The 23389-nt window shown below is 42.5% G+C and overlaps 2 protein-coding genes and 1 long non-coding RNA gene across 6 annotated transcripts; 1 reads left to right on the plus strand and 2 right to left on the minus strand.

The window, feature by feature from the left end:
- Positions 1–298: 298 nt before the first annotated feature.
- LOC112963851 (cytochrome P450 2H1-like) lies at positions 299–9675 on the plus strand. The gene is made up of 9 exons (XM_026061294.1): positions 299–475; positions 2487–2649; positions 3616–3765; positions 4566–4726; positions 5141–5317; positions 5774–5915; positions 6202–6389; positions 7700–7841; positions 8337–9675. Exons 1-9 carry the CDS (start codon positions 299–301, stop codon positions 8516–8518), a joined length of 1482 nt encoding a protein of 493 aa, XP_025917079.1. The 3' UTR covers positions 8519–9675.
- Positions 9676–9774: 99 nt separating this feature from the next.
- On the minus strand, positions 9775–17816 carry LOC112963852. 3 transcript variants are annotated; one of them, XR_003252756.1, is made up of 3 exons: positions 16819–17816; positions 14062–14289; positions 9775–10268 (listed from the first exon to the last, which is right to left on the minus strand). It is a non-coding gene; the product is annotated as an uncharacterized LOC112963852 (long non-coding RNA). The 3 variants fall into 3 exon arrangements; XR_003252757.1 differs by lacking the exon at positions 16819–17816 and adding an exon at positions 16536–16810; XR_003252755.1 differs by lacking the exon at positions 16819–17816 and adding an exon at positions 14700–16810.
- A 185-nt stretch (positions 17817–18001) lies between these two features.
- BLOC1S2 (biogenesis of lysosomal organelles complex 1 subunit 2) lies at positions 18002–22308 on the minus strand. Of its 2 annotated transcripts, none has more exons than XM_026061292.1 (5): positions 22200–22308; positions 21339–21455; positions 19737–19856; positions 19125–19229; positions 18002–18583 (listed from the first exon to the last, which is right to left on the minus strand). In XM_026061292.1, exons 1-5 carry the CDS (start codon positions 22249–22251, stop codon positions 18552–18554), a joined length of 426 nt encoding a protein of 141 aa, XP_025917077.1. In that variant the 5' UTR covers positions 22252–22308; the 3' UTR covers positions 18002–18551. The 2 variants fall into 2 exon arrangements, with proteins under 2 accessions (XP_025917077.1, XP_025917078.1); XM_026061293.1 differs by lacking the exon at positions 22200–22308 and adding an exon at positions 21677–22033.
- Between the last annotated feature and the right edge of the window lie 1081 nt (positions 22309–23389).

A 23389-nucleotide genomic window follows, 5' to 3' on the forward strand; every position in this document is an offset into this window, starting at 1 on the left:
AAGAAGTATTTCAAGTTTTTTTTGACAGCACTAGAAGCTGATTTCTTTTGTTCTATTTTACACAAAGAAACAGAAGAGGTAAAAAGTTAGCATATGTAAACAATTACTTCATTCCTAGTTTGTTCATTTTTATCTTGTGCAGATTAATAAGTAATCTCCTATCTCATAGGAAACAGAAAGGTGCCATTGGCTGATTTTTTCAGGTGCTTCAGTGCTAGAGCATATATATATATAGAAATGGATTTGCAGGTCCAACTTCAGTTTCTTCTGAAACTTGACATCTTTTCTTTGGCCCACCATGGAGCCCCTGGCAATGACCACTATTTTCTTGATGACTTGTTTCTCATGCCTTCTCTTTTCAGCATGGAGAAGTAAATCTCAAACAGGGAAGCAGCCTCCAGGTCCTTTTGCACTCCCCTTCGTTGGAAGCATGCTCCATCTGAACCCGCGAAACTTGCCTCAAAGCCTAGAAAAGGTAAGGGATTGTCTCTTTTCTTCCTATGTTGTCTCCATTGCATTTAAAATGAAGTCCAGTGCAGATGGGCTCTCAGCTTAATGCAACAGACAATGTCAAAGCTGTATTGACCAAATGTCAGACTCAAAACTGAAAAAAAAGCTTTCTCAGAAATATGTGCTTCTGAAATCTATATAATGTCTATTATAATAATCATAATAATGATGAGTGATCTGCTGACCTCACGGCAGTACAGCAATTTGCAATGGCTTTGCAGTCAAGGTACTGATGCTGTTGCAGTATTCATGGTACTTGTGCCCGACTCCACAAAACTCTGGCAACATGACCTGGCCCTGGTTTGGGGAGGACCCCCCCACTCCATTTTGCTGCCTCTTCTTCCTAGCCGATAGACATGATCTCCTGGAAGGCGACATAGTGAGTGAAGCAGAAAAGTTCGGAGGTGAAGGGTGCTCTCCATTTCTTCTCCCAGCTAATGGCACATATTTGTCAACCAAAACCTGTGTGCTGGGAGTGCTGCTGGAGCACCTGTTACTTACGTGACTGCATGGGGAGGATGGCAGATGGAGGAGAAGGGTCTCTGGGCTTCCAGAYGCTTTGAACTGAGGTCCCCTCCACCAGGTGAAAACCCTTAGGGGCAAATCCCAATATCCCTGGGAAATCAGACCAGCTGAGAAGCTCTAGGCTTCACCTACAGGCCCAGCAAATCCACAAGTTTTACCAGTAGTGTGGAACATGGTGGCATTGTAGTATTTTGCCAAGTATGAATACTTGGAGAGGGAGAGGGTCAAGCGGTAACATAGCTGCACTGGTCAATAGGTCATGTAATAGCGGGCTTTTCAGTACCAATGTCAGCAATCTACTTCAGACTCTACTGTTCAGCATTCATTTATCTGCCTCCACATGGCAACTTTATACCAGAAGCATTGTTCCTCAAACAATAATGTCTGTGGAGAGCTCAGAGGTGTGCATGCTGGGCACTGCTAAAAAGAAACCCTTGTAGATTAAATATGCCTGAGCCTATATTTATTCCAACTCTTCTCTCACACACCCTTAACAGTGACTGAGATTCTGCTGAGCAAAGCAAAATCCCAATTTTTCCAGTACAATGACTACATGCCTCCAGCCTGGACATTGTTAACCAGTTTTACGGATTGGTGCATAAGAGAACAGACATTTTGTCTGTCACAGTGGTGTGGGATCCACATATATTTCCAGAGTTTAAAAAACAGAAAAAGACCCTTTGTATGAAGTGCTAGGGCTGACAAAGCTGCTTCAGAGCATTCACTTCTTCAGCGCAAAAATGTAGTGGTGGCTAGCATCGCTGTGTGCATCATCAAACATACACATATGAGCTTCTTTTTGCCTCAGTGCTTGTGGATGTTGAGAATCATAAGCACCCTCTAAGCATCCTGCTTTATTTTAGAGCACAAGGTTATTCAGTTTCCTGCTATAAAAAATAGGACTTTATCTAGCTTGCTCTTAAAGACCGAACATGAGGTGTTCCAGGTCAGACCAAAAGTCCACGTCCTTTTCTCAACTGTAAGCAGATGCCTGGGAAAGCGTATGTGACTAGTACAAGGAGTCAGAGACTCTTCCCTGGTATACTCTTCCAATTTCCAGAGATTTGTGGCCCAGAAACTTTTAAAGACAAGTGTGGTGTGTTTGTGTTTGAAAACCCTTCATGGACTTCTGTGACCATGCCTAACTGTTTTTTGAGGCTGTGTAAACTGTTGTTATCCACTCTGTAGCAAGGAGTTCCAGACTGTCCTGAAGGCCCTGTGAAGAATCATTTCTTTTTGTGGGATTTGGACCTGACACCTCATCCTTTCCAGTCATACCACCCACTTTTTGTATGGCTCTTCCCTCTTCCTCTGGCTGTAATTCATGGTTTAAAGATTTCTGCGTTGCTACTAATCAATGCCATGTCTCAACAATCAGACCTCTTTGTTATGAAATTCTTTTTGCTTGACTGACATTCAGAAATGGTATTTTTTTATGTTCTTTCCTGCAGCTCAGCAGGAAGTATGGTCCTGTCTTCACAATACATTTAGGCCCAAAAGAGATTGTGGTGCTGTACGGCTATGATGCTGTGAAAGAAGCTCTGATTGATCAGGCAGATGAGTTCAGTGGAAGAGGTGTTCTACCACTGCTTGTCAAATTCTTCCAGGGAACAGGTATGTTCCTGGTAATCTTAGCATGCAGAGCTGATGCTTTCAGTGCTTCAGGAAACAGCTGAGAAGGCAGTGAAGGAGGCAGTGTGGGGGATTTCATTTATTATTGTCAGGTATAAAAAATGAAGAATGAAAGACAAACAGCCCAACTCTCTACTTGGATCCTTGAGTAAATGGGAACTCCACACACACACTCACACTAAAGTTGTTTAAGGCCCTAGGCTSGTTTCACTGAGTTCCTTGTTTTTTCAGCAGTCTTCAATTTCTGGCCAAAAATTTTGTTCATGAAGTATGCCTGTAAGATCTTTCTTTTACTTTCCCATCTCTGAAAATATTAGCAATACATAGACGCTAAGGAATCAGCAAAAGTCAAATTCCAAAGTACAATAAAGAGGAGTTAAACACAAAGTACAATAAGAGGAGTTGTGCCAGTAAAAGCTAGGCCCTGGGTTCATTCAGCAGGGCAGTTCCCAGTATGGTATTTATCCAAGTAAACAGCTGATCCAGTGTGTACTACAGGTTCCGTGGTATGAAGAAAACAGAAGGCTAGAAAGCAAGAGGGAAAACAGAATCCCTAGGATTTCCATCCAGCCTCACCCTCAAYAGATGCATTTAGTCGCCACAATAAGCAAACAGCTCTTTCTTGCAATGATTGTTTCAGCAGAGGTCTTTTAGAGAAAGCCTTGTGGCATCCAATAATGAGGAACACCATCCCTTTTCACAGACTACTTCATACTCCTCCTTTCCTTTGTCCCTTGTGTTTTACTCAACCTGCGGCAATCAGAAGGATCAGATCTGCCACCTCCAGAACTGCAGAAAGTTAGGTTTTTGGGCATACAGCAAGTGCACAGAATTGCATAGAATGCCACAGAAAGGTGTCTTTGCATGTCAAGTATTTACTGTGCAACTCTTACTAGAGGAAAAAAGTCTGTCTCCTCACAGAGCCTCTGTTTTTCCTTCCTGTGTCAGGCATTGTGACCAGCAATGGGGAGACCTGGAAGCAACTCCGACGATTTGCCCTCACTACCCTGCGTGATTTTGGGATGGGGCGGAAGAGCATTGAGGAACGGATCCAGGAGGAAGCTCATTTTCTGGTGGAGAGGCTTAAGAGCACACGTGGTAGGACATGAACTTTGTGGCTACTAGGACAGCCTGCATGTCTGCAATGCTAGTGAAGAGTGTGGAGATGCTTCACCAAGTGCATGACACAGAAAGTGGGCATATGGCTGCTGATTTTGCTCCCTGACTCAAGGGGTCTTGAAGAAGTGGCTGATGGGATAACTAATTTTCAGACATTTGATTTTGGATCCAGTCTTCTGAATACTAGATAATACTTCCCAGTTCTTAGGGAGGGGATGATGGGGACAGGGACTACTATAGGCTGTTTTCTAGGACAGGGCATAGGGTAACCCCACTGGTTTCACCCTATAAAAGCCTTTTCTGGTAGCATATCAGCCAAGACTATTTCTTCTAAATACCTCCCCGGAGAGTGGCACAGTGCCAGCAGGGATCACAGGCTTAATTTCTGCAGCCAGCCTTCACATACATTTATTCTGTAAGGAAAAAAGCAGACAGCCTAAAAGGATGCTTGGAACATCACTGTTTCCGATGAGCATTGGTTTTGGTGGGATTCTCAGGGCCATTTCTAATAAGCAGTCTGTAAACTAGACAGGCATACATCAGCTGATAAGGGACCAAGGCACTCACACCAGTGTCCTGCTGAGAGCAGAACAAAAGACTTAAACCATTTAAACAGGAAAATCTTCACTTCTAGTAGAGAAGAATAAATTGGATAAGCCCTTTATCATCCAAAGGACTGTGGGACTCTAGCTCTTAAATGGATGCAAAACTTTCCAATAGTGTCAGGGGAGGGAACAATGGATTGAAATAATGAATGCAAGATACTGATTTTGTTCCAGAGCGGCCCTTCAATCCTGGCAACTTCCTAGTCCATGCTGTTTCCAACATCATCTGCTCCATCGTCTTTGGGGATCGGTTTGATTATGAGGACAAAAAATTTCTGACTTTAATTGAGTTGATGGATGAAAATAACAGGCTCCAGAACTCTATGCAAACACAGGTATGTGCAAAGTTTCATTTCATTAATAAACTTATAAATKATTATAATATTTTATTAGTGAATATTTATGTAATTCATTTTTCATTGGGGTGGTTTGTCCTAAAGTAGGAGAAGATTTTTGAAGGCCAAAAAGGCAGTTAAGTGACCAATTCCTGACTCTTTTTTCCTTAAGGACTTGCCATTGTATGTCCAAAGGAGGATATCATTGTAAAAGTAACTAAAATGTAGTGAAGTCTTTCCTTGAAAATAGTGACACCATGAAGTTTGTAAAAGGCATTAAAATCCAGTTGAATAATAAAGACCTACTGTTCCAAATGGGTTTAACTGCCCTATTTTCATAATCACAGTTAAGGGGTAAACTTTGCTGCATTCAAATTAACCAGAATGTGTTTTTCCATCATTTTATTTTTACAGTTATACAATTTCATCCCAAGTATCCTGGAGCACTTACCCGGGCCTCATCAAAAAATGGCGAAAAATATGGAAGCAGTTTGTAAATTTATTTCTGAAATCGTAACAGCTCACCAGGAATCCCTGGATCCCACCTGTCCTCGAGATTTTATTGACTCTTTTGTTATCAAAATGGAACAGGTAGTGTAACAGAGATACCTTTTTAGATTACAAGAAAAACACTGTTTGGAACCCCAGCATCTTCTCACAGTCATGACGGGGCACTCTGCTCTTGCCAATAAAGACGGAAATTTGTTTTTCTTGGCACATCAGCTTCAGTCTGTCCTCTCCATTTTCTTACTCAGAATTTTTAAGACAGACAAACATAGAACTAACAATGACATGCAGCACTAACCAAAGTTAGGAAAGCTGAAGGCTAATTTGGTTGATGTAAGTCAGTGTTCCTCCCATATTAAAAAAGGTTTATGATGTTATTCAGTAAAAATACTGTAATTGCTGGTGTTCTGGAGAGTGAATGTTGTATTTCTAAAAGGACATTAGATGTATCTAAAAACATGTATGATGGGTACAGGACCTTCCTTTGTAAACAAGTTTCTTAAGCTTTGCCCTCAAACAATTTGCCAAATCTTTCTCCAGGAGAAAGGGAATGCTCATTCAGAATTTACCGTTGAGACCTTGACCAGAACCACACTTGACTTGTTCCTTGCTGGAACAGGGACAACCAGCATCACACTAAGATATGGACTTCTGATTCTCCTGAAATACCCAGAGATACAAGGTAATACAAAAGGGAATAAATAACTGAAAACTATTTTTTTACATCATGGAATCAATTTGAACAACTCATGTCATTACCGCAAGTGGCAATGTTCCCCTGACTAAGGAAACATGTATTTACAATATGGAATGTGTATCAGTCTTAGTTCTGTTCACAGTAGAAAGGTATTMGTACACAGTATATTCATATACTTCTGGTGTGCCAAAAGCAAGTTTTGCTGTAAATACAGGATAGGCCTATGCAAACAGATGGGAGACTTGTCCCTTCAACACTTATTTCCTAACAGAGAAAATTCACAAAGAGATTGACCATGTGATTGGCCGAGACCGAAGCCCCTGCATGGCAGATCGGAGCCAGATGCCGTACACAGATGCTGTGATCCATGAAATCCAGAGATTCATTGATTTCCTTCCACTTAATGTCCCACATGCTGTGACCAAAGACACCATGTTCAGAGGCTATCTTATCCCCAAGGTCAGTTCCACTGCTTCTGAGAAAAGTCATAATCTCTTGCCCCAAAAGAACAAAGCCAYGATGTGTTCTTTTCATTGTATTCTATTTTCTTTTCAACCACATTTAAATGTGATATAGAATCATAGAATAATTTAGTTTGGAAGGGTCTTCTAGAAGTTATCTACTCCAGCCCCCTGTATTTGAAAAGAGCCTTTCCATCCTCTATGTGAAGAGGGAGATAGAGCTTTCTAGTATTTCACACAAATGTAAGCAATCAAGCTTTTATATTTGGAAAAAATATTCAATATTCTAACCAGCCTTACCTTTAAAATTCATTGCAAAGCATCTTTGCCATACTTAGTCTCTGCATAAACTGATGGCACACATTTTTACTCACTGAATGCTCATTTTAAGCTGGTTCAACTTTGACTACTTAGATTAAAAAGTTCTGTTAGCTTTTTACAGAGTAGAGGAGTAAAGGATCATGAATCAATGATCAGTAACAATGCTTTTCAAGCTGTGCTCTTTTGCTTAGGGAAAGAGCATTTCTAACCTTCTAATAGCTATGGATTAAATAGAGATTCATTTGAGCTGTTTCCTAACTCACCAGGATTTTCAAATCACATGTGCATGTGTAGACTTAGGTACCCTAACCACAGTAGCCCAGAACTCTGCTAAGTTTTGCATTGTTCCCTTTCAAAAAATCTGTGAGATGGTCACAGAGCTTACACAAGCCAACAGAACAGAAGAAGAAGGCAAATAAGAGCTGGAGCTTCCTGCTCTGGACTTCAGGGCTAGCTGGATACTGATTCTCTTCCTATACCAAAGCCTATGAATTCAAATAATTTCAAAGCTGGGAAGTTGAGAACTAAGGTCTCAGCTCTGGAGGGAGGCAGATACCTCAAACTAATGGTCCTTTGGAGGTGTTAATATGCACTAAAACTGGCAATGGTCTAGGCCTGTGTTTCCTTTTATGAATCAGTATTCCTGCTTCTTACTTGTTATAAAAATAATTGCTATTGAACGAACTGCATCAATGAAAAAAGGTAGCCAGTTAACTCTCAGATATAAACAAGTACGGTTGATCTCAGTCAACCATTCCTAAACTTCTTGCTCAGAAAAAAACTGTTATTTCCTAATACTTTAAATCTCACCCAAGATTTTCCCCTGATGGCTCTTTTGGAGTTCTATTAGTTTGTCTCATGCAATTTTAATCTTGCTACTTCTTATTGAAGGCTGTATATAGTGGGTCCATGTAGGGAACTTCTCAATGCCACTTTCCTTTAGAGTATCTCTGCTTTAATTTTCTTCTCCTCTCTTTGCTAATGCAGGGCACCATGATATTCCCTGTGCTAAGCTCTGTCCTATAYGACAGCAAGGAATTTCCAAATCCAGAACAATTTGACCCAGGACATTTCTTAAATGCAAATGGTACCTTTAAAAAGAGCGACTACTTCATGCCATTTTCTGCAGGTAAGTAAGTACTCTATTTCAGATCATAGGCTATCCTCTCCTAGAGACTCTCTGAAGATTTCAGTGGCTCTGTCACCATGGTCTACACAGTGACGTCTGGTGATCTCCTGTTAGAGTCACTTCTGGGCAGCTCTAAGCCCTGTACTGGAGTTCCAATTGATTTCATCTTTTACCATTCCAAAAGCTCCTCCAATGGATTCTACAAGAAGAGATGCATGAAGTATAATCCACAGCCATGCCACTTGTCTCTCCAAACTTATTATCAGACAGCAGCACGACAYGAGAAGCTGAAATCTTCAAATTGCCTTTGCCCACCAAGCACTCCCATATTGTTCTAGACACTGAGCCCCCTAGTTTAATTCATTCACTTCCCCAAAATGTCGTAGTGCTGCCTGTTCATTCTGAGATGTCTGAACTTTCATTAAGCAGTGATTAAAATAAGTTGCTAGAAAAATATTGCACTATCACCTCACTTTTCTTTATTTTTCCTTGCAGGAAAACGCATCTGTGTAGGAGAAGGTCTGGCACGGATGGAGCTATTCATATTTTTTACAGCCATCCTGCAGAATTTTACTTTGAAACCTGTTACGGATCACAAGGACATTGACATTTCCCCAATGATCAGCAGCCTTGCAAACATGCCCCGACCTTACGAGGTCTCTTTTCTTCCACGTTAGCCAAGTAAAGACAGTTGCCAACCCCCAAGCTCCTGAAAGCTCTGGTTGAATGACAATCATTTTCTAACCTGGAGATAATGAAACACTGAGACCATTTGCTAGATTCTTTATCGAGAGAAATGTCACACTAAAAAGAAGAAAATGTTTGTATGTATCCAGCTCTAAGGCAAGTAGGTGGTTGCACAGGGGAGGAGACAGCTCCTTATGGCAAAACTATACAGGCTTTCCTTCACACTTACTTCACCTAACCCAGGTTCCTATCTGGTTTCTGACACCCTGACATGTCAGGGTATGTGAGTTGGTGCTCTCAGAGCCCTGCCACTGCTGTCTGTACCACCTGATCCTCTCAGCACAGCAGGAACAGACAGTGACAGTTGTACTATAGAGTTTTTCCAGACACTGCTTGAGGTACATGTCTCTCCTCTGCAGTTTCATTTTTTCTGTGACCTATTTGTAATGGTAAGCACAAACTGTGTAGAACTATTTTTTCTGTCAGAAGATGACAGTCTTCCATCCTCAGGCGCTCAGCAGACACTGTATTCTTGCCATAATATATATCCTCTCCTTTGGTGGGGATAGAGTTTATCTTACAACTAGGCAGATGGGTTCCCTCTTATGTGATTATAATAAAGGTCCGTGAAATTACACTTTATATTGCAAAATAAAGAAAAAATAATAAACTGGATTGATGTTTTTCTGAGATCCTAGACAAAAGGGTTTTGGTGGATAACCTGCCTCCATATAACCTAGACTCCCAAATGTTTCCCCAGCTTTGTACATCCATGACTATTTTATTTCACTCATTTATATGAAATGCATTCTGACTTGAAGACTGAGCTGGTCTATGACCTAAAAAACTCTCCTTCCTCGTGACAATGTGAGAGTAGGCTGGACTGACCTTATTAGACCTATTAGAACCCAGACTGCAGTTAGAGTTGTCCATTGTGACAAAACAGGACAACTAATTGTATTGGATACACCAATTCTACTAAAACAATACTGGGACCCCCCACAGTGCCATTTACTAGAGTAATGGCAGCTTGCATCTTCCCATACCTCTATAAAGTGGGTAAAGATCACTAAGGCAATTTTACAATGCGATTAAAAAGTGTTTACATGAGTTGCCAAGCATACATGTACATATGTAAGACTGGCATTTCTTGACTAGATCACCTTCCCTGCAACATATAATTCATAGTGAAGAGAGGCAGCTGAACCTGTGCTACGTGGAAAAAGACAGCAACAGTAACATTACCACAATGGCATTAATTGTTTATGTAAAGCACCCCAAACTTTTTTTCCTCTCAAATCGCAAATACACTTGACATACCACAAGTTGGTAGCATAGCATTACAAAGGCACTGAAATATGAATGAAAGATGCATGAAAATGTCATCTAGTTTACTGCCATAAGTCTCCTTGCCAATTAAAAAAGAATAAAGCACAAAGTTCACATCTAAAATTTTCCCTTCGTGCTTTTTCATAATCTTGCTGGAGGTGAAGCCAATTGCTTTGGTTTGGAGTTGTACAAGTCACTATCTAGGAAGACAGCAATCGCCACACACGGTCTCACTTCATGCCCAATCTCAGGGTCTCCTACTGTGAATGTTACTTAACCTCTCCACCAGAAAATGAGCTTCCTCCTGGATCTGCTCCTCATTACTCTTCTTGCCCATCTCAAAATTTCGTAAGGTTGTGAGGGCAAATCAATGAAGCTGCTTCCACCACTCTGCATTGCTGAAGGTAATACCTGGAAAAGGAAAGAGCACATGACAAGAGGTACAGGATGAATGGGTTCTACAGCTGCAAGGAAGAGAAATAACTCCATCTCAGATCCTCAGTCCCATTCAATCACTTTTCTATCAAATTAGCCATAGTACATCCTAGTGCATTTATGCCCACTTTATGCTCTAACAATGGCTGCTATAGAACAGATCATACTTGAGCCAGCATGAAGTTTGTGGGCAGCTTCACAGTACACTAGTAAGATGTACAGTCTCACTAACACAAGATTAATGTTACACTGCTTCAGCAAGTGTCATCACTAGATCCTACACAATGAAAGTGGCAAATACCTATTGCCAGGTARGAGATCAGGACCACCCTCATCAGGGTATGGTTTTGTGGTACAGCAGAGCTGCTCTAGCGGCTACCCAATAGTGGAGTATTGTAGCCCTAATAGTAGGGCAATCCCATGGCCAGCTCTTGGCCAGGTCCTCCAGCTGCTGCCTTTGTCCAGAGACCTGCACAGCTCAGGGAGTAAACTGGCAAACAACTAACCCCATCAAGAATTTAAAAAAGCGTGACAAGTTCTTTGCCTAATCAGCTGCTCACTGGCTCACCTCAGGCTCAGATGAGCACCAAGGGCCCAAAAAAGAGGGATGCTGGGAACATATGGCCAGGATCACAACCGTCAGTGGCAACTAGCCAATAGATCAGCTTAGACATATCCTCAAAGCACCCGTCAGCAGTGTGCACAGGTGATACTCAATATTGCATAAAAGCCACTGGGGCTATATTGACTCTTCAGGATAGTTTGAGTAGTAGAAGGAACTCCACTGTGCTACTTCGGTTCTGGGACTCACCTCCCTAAATGGAATTAGTTTGTCATGTAAATACACCAGAGATGTTCTGTACATGTGTCATAACTGTAACTCACAGCACTTATGTACTGAGACACACACACACACACACACACACACAGAGCAAAGTATCCAACTTTCTTCCTGCTAAGGGATCTGAGGAGAGTTTTCACACTTGGGCTATTGCCTTTTCAAGTAATACAGAGTGTGCCTCACCTGGCTCCCTTCTTTCACCAAAGACTCTCAGCATGAGAAACACAGCTTTTCCACTTTCTGCAATGTGTGGCCCTGTTAATAGTTCCCCACACACATGAACACACTTTGGTCACTCATATTTCAAAACAAGGAGACCAGGCAACTGGTGTCAAGGACAGATAACCCACTTTCTTGCTTAGCTTGTGGCATCTAATTTCTATTCTAGGTGACTCCCTACCCCAGCTTCCCAGAATGTTTCATCTGCAGCTCTCTGAAACGCTACTTGTAAAGAAAAGGAGAAACCCTACACAGAGAGATTCCCTAAAAAGATGAGCAAGACGAGCTTGAGAGCATTGCATCCTGTGCTCTCTCACTGCAAGAATTGACAAGCTCTGAAGCCATTTAGTCTGAACTCTCTTGATAGACTAAAATGTGGCCTCTCATATAGAAGACATCATATGATAATCACCAGAATAAAATGATAGTACCTGCTGCAGGTTAGCAGCATGAGTAACTACTATGGGCAGTTAAGCTTTAACAAAGCTTTAGGTTGCACAGTCCAGGGACGACTAGTGAAGAGAACCTTCGGGAAGCAAAATGGAACTGGTCTTTCCGGGGCCAAATGTCTGAAAATCGGCCAAACTGCAAACTAACCTAGTTTTTGGGTTTTAGTATAACCTAGTATATGGTTTTTACATTATTTCTAGAAAGAGCAAATGAATATCTGATGTATCAGATTATATTCAAATACATTCATTTATATAATCCAATATGACTGTAATCATTCCTATGATTATATTCATATCTGATTATTTTACACAGATTAACAGCATTGTATTTTAGATGTGAAGACAATAAAAGAAGGGTTCTGAAACAAGACAGGGCACCAAAAACAACCACAGGCACCAAGCCTGTGGTCTTGCCATGATCCCCACTTTATTTCCTGCCATAATTCTCTGGTTAAATGCCTTTTAGCATTCTGCAGAGCAAACTTTACCTTTATATCTGAGCAGCTATTTAACCTTCTCACATTAATTTCTCATTTTCATTTTTTCATTCATGTTTCCAGCTGCAAACAGTTCATACTATTTTATTGCATGAATTTCCCATGCCATATCTGTATTGCATTGTTCTCTTCCTATTCCTTATGCTGTGCCTTTAAAATTTTAAGTAAAGTCCTTTAACTTGCTATCACATAATAGAGAGACCTATTTCTCTGGGGCAACTTGTCTGGACTCCTCTTGTTCCTAGCTCAACTCTTTAGGGGTGAGTGAGGGAGTCAGGGAAGGCAGCCAACGCAAACCAACAAGAACACAGTTGTGGCTCCAAGGGGCTGCATCACAATGTGGAACAGGGATGTGGAATTGGAGGAGGGTTGAAACTGCATCCTGGAAGCCTCACCTTATGCAGCCTATGGTACAAACACCAGTGTTATGGTAACCAATAGCTGCTCTTGGTTCCCCTGCGTAAAACATACCAATCAGACAAAAATCACTGGCTTCCAACAAACTTTGATGAATTGCTTTAATTTTTAATTCTTTGTGACCTGTGTTAAGGTTCAGTCTTGTTTTACTGTAATATCAGAAACCAGGGACAAACATTAATCATTAACAAACTTTGCATTAACAGACCCGGCCATATTTTCATCATATGCTAATAATCTTCTGTCTACTACTGTTGTTAAGCACAGCTTAGATGTTTTCCCTGTGATGCAAAACTACAAATACAACATAGTATTCATCTTCAGGCCACTAAACACTTGTGATTAGCATCCCACTGGATATCTTTTAACATTTCTATTGAACCCAGAGCTCCAGGTGAAACAGTGTACTCCATTCTAGAAGAGTTATTTTTCAGATGCTGAACATGTTGCAGTTTCTACTAATGATTTAAGATCCCATTCAGAAGACCAGGATGCTTCCATAAAATATTATTCTAAAGGTTGGACCTGATTTCAGAGGAACCCATTGGAACAGCTGGGAAGAAYTGCCTTAAGGATGCTGCGGAGAAAATCCTGCTCTGGGACTGAACTTTCCATTTCTGCTTAAAGAACTGCATTTGCTCGGCTGACTTTCAGCCCCTGGTTTGCAGTTATAGTCTGAGTCCTCAAGACCTGCTTCACCTCCCTCTGACTTCTTGCATTGTGCTTTGACAGACCACTGATGACATACTTTGCTCCCTGACTGTCTCTTCTGTCAGCCCTCCCCTTCCTCTGTGCTCTTTTGTGTTCTTCCCTTCAAGCACTTGCATCGCTTTGTTACTATCTTTTTTGGCTAGGAAGCACCACAGAAGAGAAGAGAAGAGATGGAGATTTAGTCTCCCACTGTACCTGCTCTGGAATAGCTCATGGAATCTCCAGGTGAAATGCCTGAGCAGGCAACTGAGATGTGCCTTAGCTTTTGGACTAGGCATTTCGCCAGCACGAAGCTGTTGACATGCACCTGGCCACGTCTCTTCTGTCGTGCTGCTCTTCAAGGACCTGCTGTCCTCACTGTGGTTTTGATTCTATTAGTCACACACTATTAGGCCCTCAATCGGACAGGGGAATGGCTACTTAGAGACAGAACTGAGAACACAACTGCCAGCTCTTGTCCTAATTAGGATGCCACTGTCACACAGTCATCAAGCCAGCCAGACAACCAATCTCTAAAACTGTCTCCCAAAAAAGGGTCACTTGTGGGACAAACTCCTCTTGCCATCTCTACTTCCTGGAGATGGGATACTCAAGAGCTTGTGAAGAAATTTGTTATTTCTGAGTTCTCTTACCTGAAAACACTAGGTGCTTGCTGGCAATACAAAGCTGGACATGGATTTTCATCTCCGGAGTTCCCAGAGATTTTCATCTTTGTAGTTTTGAAATACCATGGTATCCTATACGTAGAGAAGACATTGTTTCAACAGGAACAGGATTTGGTCCTTACTTTCCCTATACTGTGTTATCTTGTGGGAATTTTCTCTTCTGATACATCACTCTCCTGTGGTCATCTTGCAAGCCTGTCAGGAAAACACAGTGAGCAGAGAAATGCCATATTATTTTTCTTTGAAATTTTCTATGCCTGGATCACATTGATTCCCAGACCTTCCACCAGCCTGCTGGGCTGCAATGATGTGGTGAATAGATCTCTTCAGCAAAGCAACTGTCCAATAGACCTGCCAGTAAAAAAGGCATGGCTAAGCCAACAAACAGCTCTACAAAGTGGGTCCAAATAGAAGCATCACTGGAGCCTGTTTAAATACATTCTTGAGTCTTGCTATAAAAATACAAGCCAGACACATGGCCTCTGACTGTGAAGAGATGGGATGGGGCAGGCCAGGAAGCTCCATGCAAACTGAGCATTTGCCAGGTGAGGCAAGTGCAGAGGGAACAAAATAAAATATTTTTATTTGCATGTGATTGTATTTACCTGTCCACAGTCACTCTGTCCCCTTGATCCCCTTGACCTTGAGGGGTTAAGGGCAACACCTGTTAACACCAGCTGTTCAGATGCTCTCTCAGAGTGCCCCATTCTGATTTTAGTTGTGACACTGGCAGTATCCTCTGCTTTCAGATGTGCCTGCAGGGACTGACTAGCACGAACAGCCAGGATGTGTGTACTCCAGAGAAGTGTTTTGTACAGTCACAATCATCTGCTTCATCACAAATTTCCAAGACTCTGCTGAGCAGAGGGAAACCTCTAGCCTTCAGGCCCCTGAGAATGTGTTCTTGCTTAGTTAGCACTAGTCCATCCTTGGGTGTAGCCCCTTCTCCCCAAACACTCTGGCAATCCTGGCATCTAACTCCCACTTCAGGAAAACTTCCTACTGGGCTGCTATAATGTCCAAAGCTGTACTGGCAACATAGGATGCTCCAGGCACACATCACGGAAGGAAAGTCTTGCTGCCACGGAATGAGCTTGGTACTTGGTTGAGTCGTGCTTAAGGGTGAAAAACCTAACTGTCTTCTATTTTCTGTTAGGAAAGACTAGCAGTACCAAAACATCTTCACCATCATGTGCCTCCCTATGGTCTTGAGATGAAAAGTTTTTCTACTACATCTCAAACAGCCCCCGTAGAAAGCACTGGAGGATGTAAACACAAAACRGAGAGAAAGGCTGTGCTGTTCTGCTTGGCCACTGCAGGAATTTACACAGCAAGGCTACTGTTATGATCCTAGTGACAGAGCGAAGCCTTCTTACTGTAGCAACTCAGGTGAGTTTAGGCATACCAAAAGGAATGTGGACAGTGTATGTTAAGGAAAATGGAATAGTGACTGCGACACATCTTTAAGACAGAGAAAGGATGGCATGCATCCAGTTCTGCATCCAGCTTGAATCTGTGGAGTCTGTCTCCCAGTGAGAGTCCGAGTGAGTACCTGGTATGTGCCTGACAAGGGAGTGGACTTGCAACAAACATAGCAGTGTGCTGCCCCTGGAGGGTGGAGCCTCTTTGGGCCATAACTCATTCTGTGTTCAGTACTTGGATTTGCAGTTTCTTGGCTGAGATCAGAATTTATCGGGCTTGCTGCCAAGCTACAGAGCAAGTCACTGGCACTCACTGCTTGATATTATCCTTATCACATAGAGATGATCACAATGCTTTAGACGGCAGATGGGCAGTTCTCCACTGCAATCTCCTGGGATGCAACTGTTTTACCCCTCCATCTTGGTCTCTGCACCTAGCCAGTGAGTGCAGGGCTGGCTGTATCTCTGTGGTGGAGAACAATCCCTTTGTGTGCCAGGACCCATTTCTTGCCTCTAGCACCACCTTCCCAGAAAAAGTTGGGAGCTAAAGAGAGCACTAGGCTGGAAGAGCAGTGGTCTTGTTTCAGGCCTAGAACAACCTGCACTGGTAAGCATWCCAGTGGCTATTCAGCCCTAGATTCCAATTTCCACATACCCAGGACCAAGCTGCCTTCCAGTCCATTTCCAGCCTGATATGAATCAGGGTCTTTCTTTTCTTACAGAGGGTAAGAGACTAGAGAGTGCAAGAGAAGAGATGGCAGATAAGGATGCGCAGACTAGGAGCCAAATGGTTCATCACCTAGGACAGTATTTTCAGGTAGGCCTTGGTGAACCAGTGACAGTGTTCTCTAAGTATTACCTTGTAGGCACCTGAAGCTACAAAGCACCTAACTTTATGTTGTCCAAGCCCACACTGAAGCAAAGCAGGTGCATGAAGAAAGGCAACTAAGACAAAAAACAACCCAGCACTGCAACCTAGTGGTGAACATGATTGCAGCATTCTGGGAGTGGAGGACTTACAGTGTATCAGGGACTAAGTTCCAGGCCACCTTAGAGTGCTCAGTGCTGTAATGAAAATCCTTGTTCCTCCAGAGGACAGAGGAGTTCTGAGCAGCACCCTCAAGACAGTTTTTACATCAGCAGCAGAAGACCTGTGATTTTCCTCCAGAGTGGCAAAGAGAAAGATGGTACTACAAAAAACACTGGTGAGTCTGGCCAAAACCTGTCCAGACCTAATACGACATACAGGTTCACGCAATGCTGGAGCAACAGGACTTGTAGATTATCTACCATCTTGTCTTACCGCTCTTGCTGTGCTACACTTCCCAGCATCAGAGACCATCAAGCAGGCCACTGTCCAGGCTGTCATTCAAATGCCAATCTCTAGGCACAAAGATTTTTAGATCTGGCTGGCTAGATCCTATGCTCCAGAAGAATTGAGAACACACCATCGATCCTGAGATGACAATGATCTGTCAGCTCTTAAGACTGGTTGCTGTTCTTCATGGTACAACTTCCTCCAACACAGAAATGGTAACTCATCTATTGGTACTTGTTGCTGTTGGGTCAGAGGATGTTGCTTTGGTAACAATACCGAAATATCTAACTTGCTTTCAAAAGTAGAACATTTATCAGTGAGCTAATAATGGAGAACAGCAATACAGATGCAAATGTCCGGTTACCTCTAGGAGGCTTAACACTGTGCTTTAAAGATGCTCATTCCAAAAAGGCCTTTCTTCTAACTCAACTCTATTCCTTAAATCCTACATCATGGCCATCTAGAATAGTCTTTACTATCTTAAAATCCAAGAYTTTGAAAGCCATACTGAAGGCTTTCAATGGTTCCTCACTTCACTACTCTTAAATAGCACCAGGGAAGAGACAAGTCAATCTTGACTATTTAAAGCTGGTATACACTGACTGACAGCTTTATAATCTTCACCATATCAGCACTTGACTAAGCACTCTTCTGATTAGCCAGCAGGAAGTTTGAATTTCTTAATTCTTACATCAGCACTTGTACTATCCTCTACTGCAACTTACTCAAAAGCCAACTTGAACTAGTCCAGATCAACATATAGGAGAAAAAAAGAACCTGGAGTAGGAGCAGCTGTTCAACAAATAGGGCTCTGCTGAACTAGCAATCTGGAATGCTGTTGATGTGGTAGAGGAGCTTTTGGTACTGGGCATGCACCTTCAAAAACTACTGTGATTAAACTATGACACGAGATGCTTCTTTGGGAAATTAGAGAAAGTATCTGCTAAATCAGCTGACCATGTGGTTAAGCAATATTCTTGTAATTTCACCTGAGGTCCAGGCAGTCAAAGAATGTGAGTACAGGAATACTTGACACAGAGTTTAAAGCACGTTCTCTTCTATCACCTCCAGTAGCTGAAAGGAGTTGGTCTTTGTTATCGCACCCTTTGAAAAAAAAGACAACTTGCATAATCTTTCCAACAGGAGTGTGAGATTCCAGAGAGACAAATGCAGCAAGTTTAGTTTTATTGCAATTTTATCATAACTAGTCTCTCTATTTCAAACAGATAAAGATGGATGCCAAACTTAAGCATTTTCAGTATCATGCTCACAACTCCAAAGGCCAGGGTATCTTCTCAATGCAGGATGCAATGAAGGGGGGTGGGGGGAAAAAGAGGTTTGAAAGAGGTTTGGGTCCTCATGCTACCAAGGAATAACATTTTTACAGGTTATGGAGGGCTTTTCCTAGGTAGAACATATTATGGGGGACACAGGACTAACACACAGACACACAATATCAACAGAAGGGTTCGGGACAGGTCTCACTTTTTTCACTACAGAACAATAACTGAGGCAATAGAAACATTTGAGAAGAGGCAGATATTCAGCCTCAAGAAGGTTAGATACAAGAAGTTACCAGTCTTGATGTCAGCTGTAATCAGCTCCTTGGCAACGTATTTAATTGCTGTTACGCAATTTAAACAAACAGAGATCAGTCTTTCTCATAACCCAACTTCCAATTTCAATATTATTATTAAGTCAAGTCTCTGTTGTAGATTTCATCGTTTCTCCAGTTTTTTGTACTTGGCTTCTGCAGAAGGAAAAACAACAATGTTTTAGGATTGGATGGGGAAAAGGCTTGAATCCTGCAGGGTGCTATACATCTTAAAACTCAGGTTAATTTAGAGGACCATTTTTTCCTGACGTATTTAGGTGAATCTAGTTGTCCAGTGGGATTTTTAAGAATTAGGTGCTTAGGTCAGACAACTAGTATTAAATTAAGCCAAGGGGATTTGGGTGCCCGGTGGAACTTCATGAATCCCTCTATTTGCAATATTAAACATCTGTCTTGAAAACTCGGATCACTGCACATTGCAAAAAACAAACCAAGCTTCATTAATAATCTGTAGCTCAAGAATACCTGCACAAGTCTACCTCCATATAACTTGATGCACTAATCTTTTACCAGCATCTGCCACTTCACATGCACCTCTCGTATTCAGTTGCCCGAAAGCAGGTCAATGCTACACTGTACGGGCAACTCTACAGCTCAGAGAAGCTTATTTTGCCTTGTTAAATCCCCTCACAAGGGGCTATGCTGATAGCTAGTAACAGTAGGGGGCAACAGTTACCAAGCTTTTTGGAATATGCATCCAATTTGTAAGCTGCCTGCTCCAAAGCTGCAACCTGCTCCTCGATTAGGTTGATCTGTTCCAGATATGGCTGAAGAGCAGCATCTTAAAAAGGAGAAAAATCATATTTTTCAGTTCTTATTAATTCACTCAAGGAAACAATTCACACTTGAAACATAAGAACTTCTCAGGACATTCTTTGGATAGAATACTTTAAAAGCTTCTTTCTCACCTGCCTCCAAAATCAAGTGGTGATGCTGATAGTCATATTTCAGTGAAGTATGAAAAGTTTAACCTATAGTTTCAAACTCAACACTAATAAAATACTGTGGGAATCAAAAAAGTGTTACTCAATATCATTCAGTTCTGAAATTAGTGGCAAAATAGTTGTGACATAGGCTAGCATAAGAGAAAATATAGCTATACTTCTGAAATTACATAGTCTATAGCCTTAAAGAAATACACAAGATTGCAAAATATACATGCTGTTACACAATGACAGTCTTCTTTCCTTCAGAGACTAACGCAGGGTAAACTATCGGATTCTTAGATGCTTTATTTACTGTGTAAGTGTATAGTTTATTATACTCCTCCACTTTTTGGTTTACTTACATTTTTGATTTAAATCCTTCAGATTTCTACTGATGTTTATAGCAATATCTTTCATTTCCAGGTACTTCAAGCTAGTCAGCTTGTTCATGTTTTCCAAGAGTTTGTAGTCTTCACTGGTGGCTTAAAAACAATAAAGTTTATTTTATTTGAAAGCTGGTACAGTTTGAATTAGAGGCATACTCTTCAACAGGACTAGATATTTCAAAACAATATCCAAATGTAATTAGGAACAGCTTAGCTGGTAATACAGTTATTAGCAGAACACTCTGCAAAAAGAGATCACATTTTGCAATGCAGAAAAATCAGCTGGACTGATGACTTGCACTTGCAATATATTCAGCGAGAGAAAAATCGACTAATTCCACACATTTCTACTACTGTTCTGACAGTCAGATGCTTCTACTTACAAAACAAATTAGGGTTAACAAATTAGGGTTTACAAAACAAATATAGGGTTAGACTTTGTAACACTAAGAGATTAACACATTCACCAGAAATACCAGGAGAAACTCCTGAAGAAAGGAAATTTTAAACTGTCATTTTGAAGACAGCCTCTGATTCATCAAAACGTAAAAAAGAAAAGATGCTCCAAGGATTACAATGGCAGACTGAGATTTGGGCGATCCCAACACCTTCCCAGCATCACAGGCTTCCTTGCCTACCTCAGTCAAGTCACTTAGATCCAAATTGTCAAGATATCCGTTCAATGATATTTAGAAGTTAGACCATTAAGTTCCTACACCCCACAGCTCCCTGTCTGTAAAACAGGGATAACTGATCTTCTATACCTTTACACCAGCATGGAAGGATAATCACATTAGAGATAACAACAACAGTAAGAAGAACCCCAGCTAGACAGGCCTACGCTTAAGCAATCTAACTTTGAAGCTGACCCTGCTCTGAGCAGGGAGTTAGGCTAGATGATCTGCAGAGGTCCCTTCCAATGTAAATTATCGTACAATTTCCTGATACATAATCAAAGCACCTGGACAGGCTTACAGATTTTTAAAACCTAAGTATATGAAGCAGGACAGAAAGAACAGTTATCAATTATGTTCTATATTGCTATTTGTACTTTAATCGTTTTAACCCACAAGTATCTTAAATAAAACCTCCCAGGCTGTAATGTTTTAAAGCAGATCCAGTCTCCTGAAATGGGCATTTCAGTTTACTTTACTCCACTTAATGCTGCATGGCAGTTTATTTTAAGGCATGAATGCTGGAACATGTATGTATGATCCTTGCTCTCACTTGGAAATAGAAGAACTGCACAACCGCCACTCTCAGTTGTCCTTCTCTTCCAGTTCTTCTTAGCCTAGATCTGCTATGTTTTTGCCCACACACAAGCTTGTGCCAGACTAGAAATATCTTGTTACAGTTGCTGGTATCATCCTGAAAATTTTTTAAAAATATTTGTGCTAATCTGGGACTTCATTAACATGACTAATCTCAGTGTTGCTAGTAGTCTAGCAGCTTGCCAGACTTGAACTGCCAGTCCTGACAGATACGATCTAAACAGGTATAATTTAGACAAACTAGACAGCATATTTCTTAAAAAAAAAAAAAAAAAAGTACTTGCAAGTCAGTACTGCAATGCCTTACCTGTCAGTTCACCTGTTAAGTAAGTGGCCATTTTGTTGAACATGTCTTTACAAAGTTCATTGATGTCTGCTTCTGCCGGTTCCTTAGCTTCCTCTGCTGTTTCAACAGCAGGGTCCTCTAATCAGGATACAAACAGAGATCATGGAATTAGGGGAAAGTTAGCGGGTACAGAAATACATCATAAAAATTAAACAATCCCAATATCTTTTTAAATAGACCACATCTAGTTTCCACGCATATTGTCTACTTTACATTAAGGGATAACTAACCTATGCAGGTTCCTTAAAATACCATCGAGATTATTTTAAAATAGTATTTTGGAGTTAAGAAACAGGTACCTGCTCTGATGGCATATATAAATATCAGCCTGCTCTTATGTTTAGATGACAGGAACGCAGGATTTGGGGAAAACTTTTGAGTGGCGTTGCCTCTAAACACATCACGCACACTGCTCTTGATCTTTCTCCATTTCTAGTCGCTGACTTAAAGTACGAGAACTGCTTCCAAGCCGATAACCCGTTTCTCTTCTTCAAACCCACTTCTACCACAACAGGTGCTTGCTCCGCTCTCCACGGAAATAACCCAGGCCCCGCCTTCACCCCGAGGGCACAGCCTGGCATCGCCCGCGGCTTGGACACCGAGAATCCCCAGGCCCTCAGCGGCTCCCGGCCGCGCCAGCGCCAGCGCCAGGGCACAACCGGCAGCGGCGGCGCCCTCGGGAGAGGCCAGGCTCCCCGGCTGGGCGGCGGCGCCCGGCTCCCAGCTGCTGGGCCCCGCGCCGCCCCTCACCCCCCGCGCAGCCCCGCGGGCAACCCCGGAGGACGAGACGGCCGGCGGGCGGGGAGCCCCCGCGGCCCTTACGCTTGGCGGGCTGCGCGCCGGCCTCGGGCAGCCCCTCCGCCGCGGTCGCCATGGCGACAGGCCACCTCCCGCCGCCACCGCCGCTTCCGCCTTCGCCCCCCCGGCACGTCGCCGCCCCGCCCCTCGGCGCATGCGCGCGGCCGRGACGGTCGCGGAAGCGGGTCGGCCCCGCCGCGCCTGCGCTTGCGCCTGCGCGGCGCTGCCCTCCGCCGTGGCTTGTTGCGGCTGCGGGGCAGAAGGTTTAAGTCTATTTAAAAAATTCAGCTTTATGTGGTGTAAACGTGCAAGAGCGGGCGGCTTTCGTAAGCGCGACTGAGTTATTTCTGGAGCACCAGGTCCAGCGCTCAGTGGCTGCTCCCGGCCCGGCCTGCACAAGCCCCAGCTCCCGAAGGGCCACCGCCGTCCTCCGGGCCCAGGGCGCGGCGAGGGGGGCAGCTGCCGTCAGGCCGCAGCCCACCCTGAGCCAGGGCAGCCGCCACCAACACCTTGGAAAGTCCACGCCATTTTCTTAAGCTCAGTATCAAAAATAGCAGGGTGTGGATAGCACCACTAAGGGGTAGCCCGTTAAAGAAAAAGTTGCCATTACTAAGTATACAAAACCTGGTTTATTGTTAAAAAAGAACAGAATGGGAGGAAATTCCTTTCTTAAGTAGTAAATGGTTCAGTTCTACAGTTCATCAGTATCATACTTGTCACTTGGAGTTGGTCCCAGACACTGTTTAGTTTTCATGAGCAAAAGCTGTTGCTGTGAGAAGTTGCTTCTGTTGTGATGCTACTGGAAGGAAACCATTCTCGCTTCGAGAGGAGAGCTCGTTCCCTGTTTACTAACGTCACTCAAATGCTTCTCCAATGCACCATGTACACTCAGGCACTAGCGAGGGCCAGTGTATCAGTACATAAATGCCATCATAACCTTGTACTGTGTGTGACAAGAGAAGCTCATATTTTCACAGGGAAATGTTTCCTTTTGAACATTTCCTGTATAATTTCTCTGAAATACATCAGAGGCTGGCCACAGAAGAATGAAGTTCTGTAACACATAGTTTGATAAGTACCCAAGAGAATATATTCCCCTCTTAGGTCCTTACAAATTCACCTACTCGGTGTTAAAAACAGAATCATATAATCACATGGAGATCATGGTTCAGAAACAAGGTGACAAGACTCCCCTTTGAAGTCCAGTAGTCAGC

Source organism: Apteryx rowi, unplaced genomic scaffold, assembly GCF_003343035.1.
Source record: "Apteryx rowi isolate R43461 unplaced genomic scaffold, aptRow1 scaffold_18, whole genome shotgun sequence".
Classification (NCBI taxonomy): Eukaryota; Metazoa; Chordata; class Aves; order Apterygiformes; family Apterygidae; genus Apteryx; species Apteryx rowi.

What these genes read in the sequence shown, in the direction of transcription:
- BLOC1S2 (XM_026061292.1), bottom strand. Translation starts at nt 22,251, where the DNA reads ATGGCGACCGCGGCGGAGGGGCTGCCCGAGGCCGGCGCGCAGCCCGCC. An exon ending in CTTAACAGGTGAACTGACAG is followed by an intron (nt 19,857 to 21,338) that starts GTAAGGCATTGC and finishes ATTGTTTTTAAG; the next exon opens with CCACCAGTGAAGACTACAAA. An exon ending in TGCATATTCCAAAAAGCTTG is followed by an intron (nt 18,584 to 19,124) that starts GTAACTGTTGCC and finishes TTCCTTCTGCAG; the next exon opens with AAGCCAAGTACAAAAAACTG.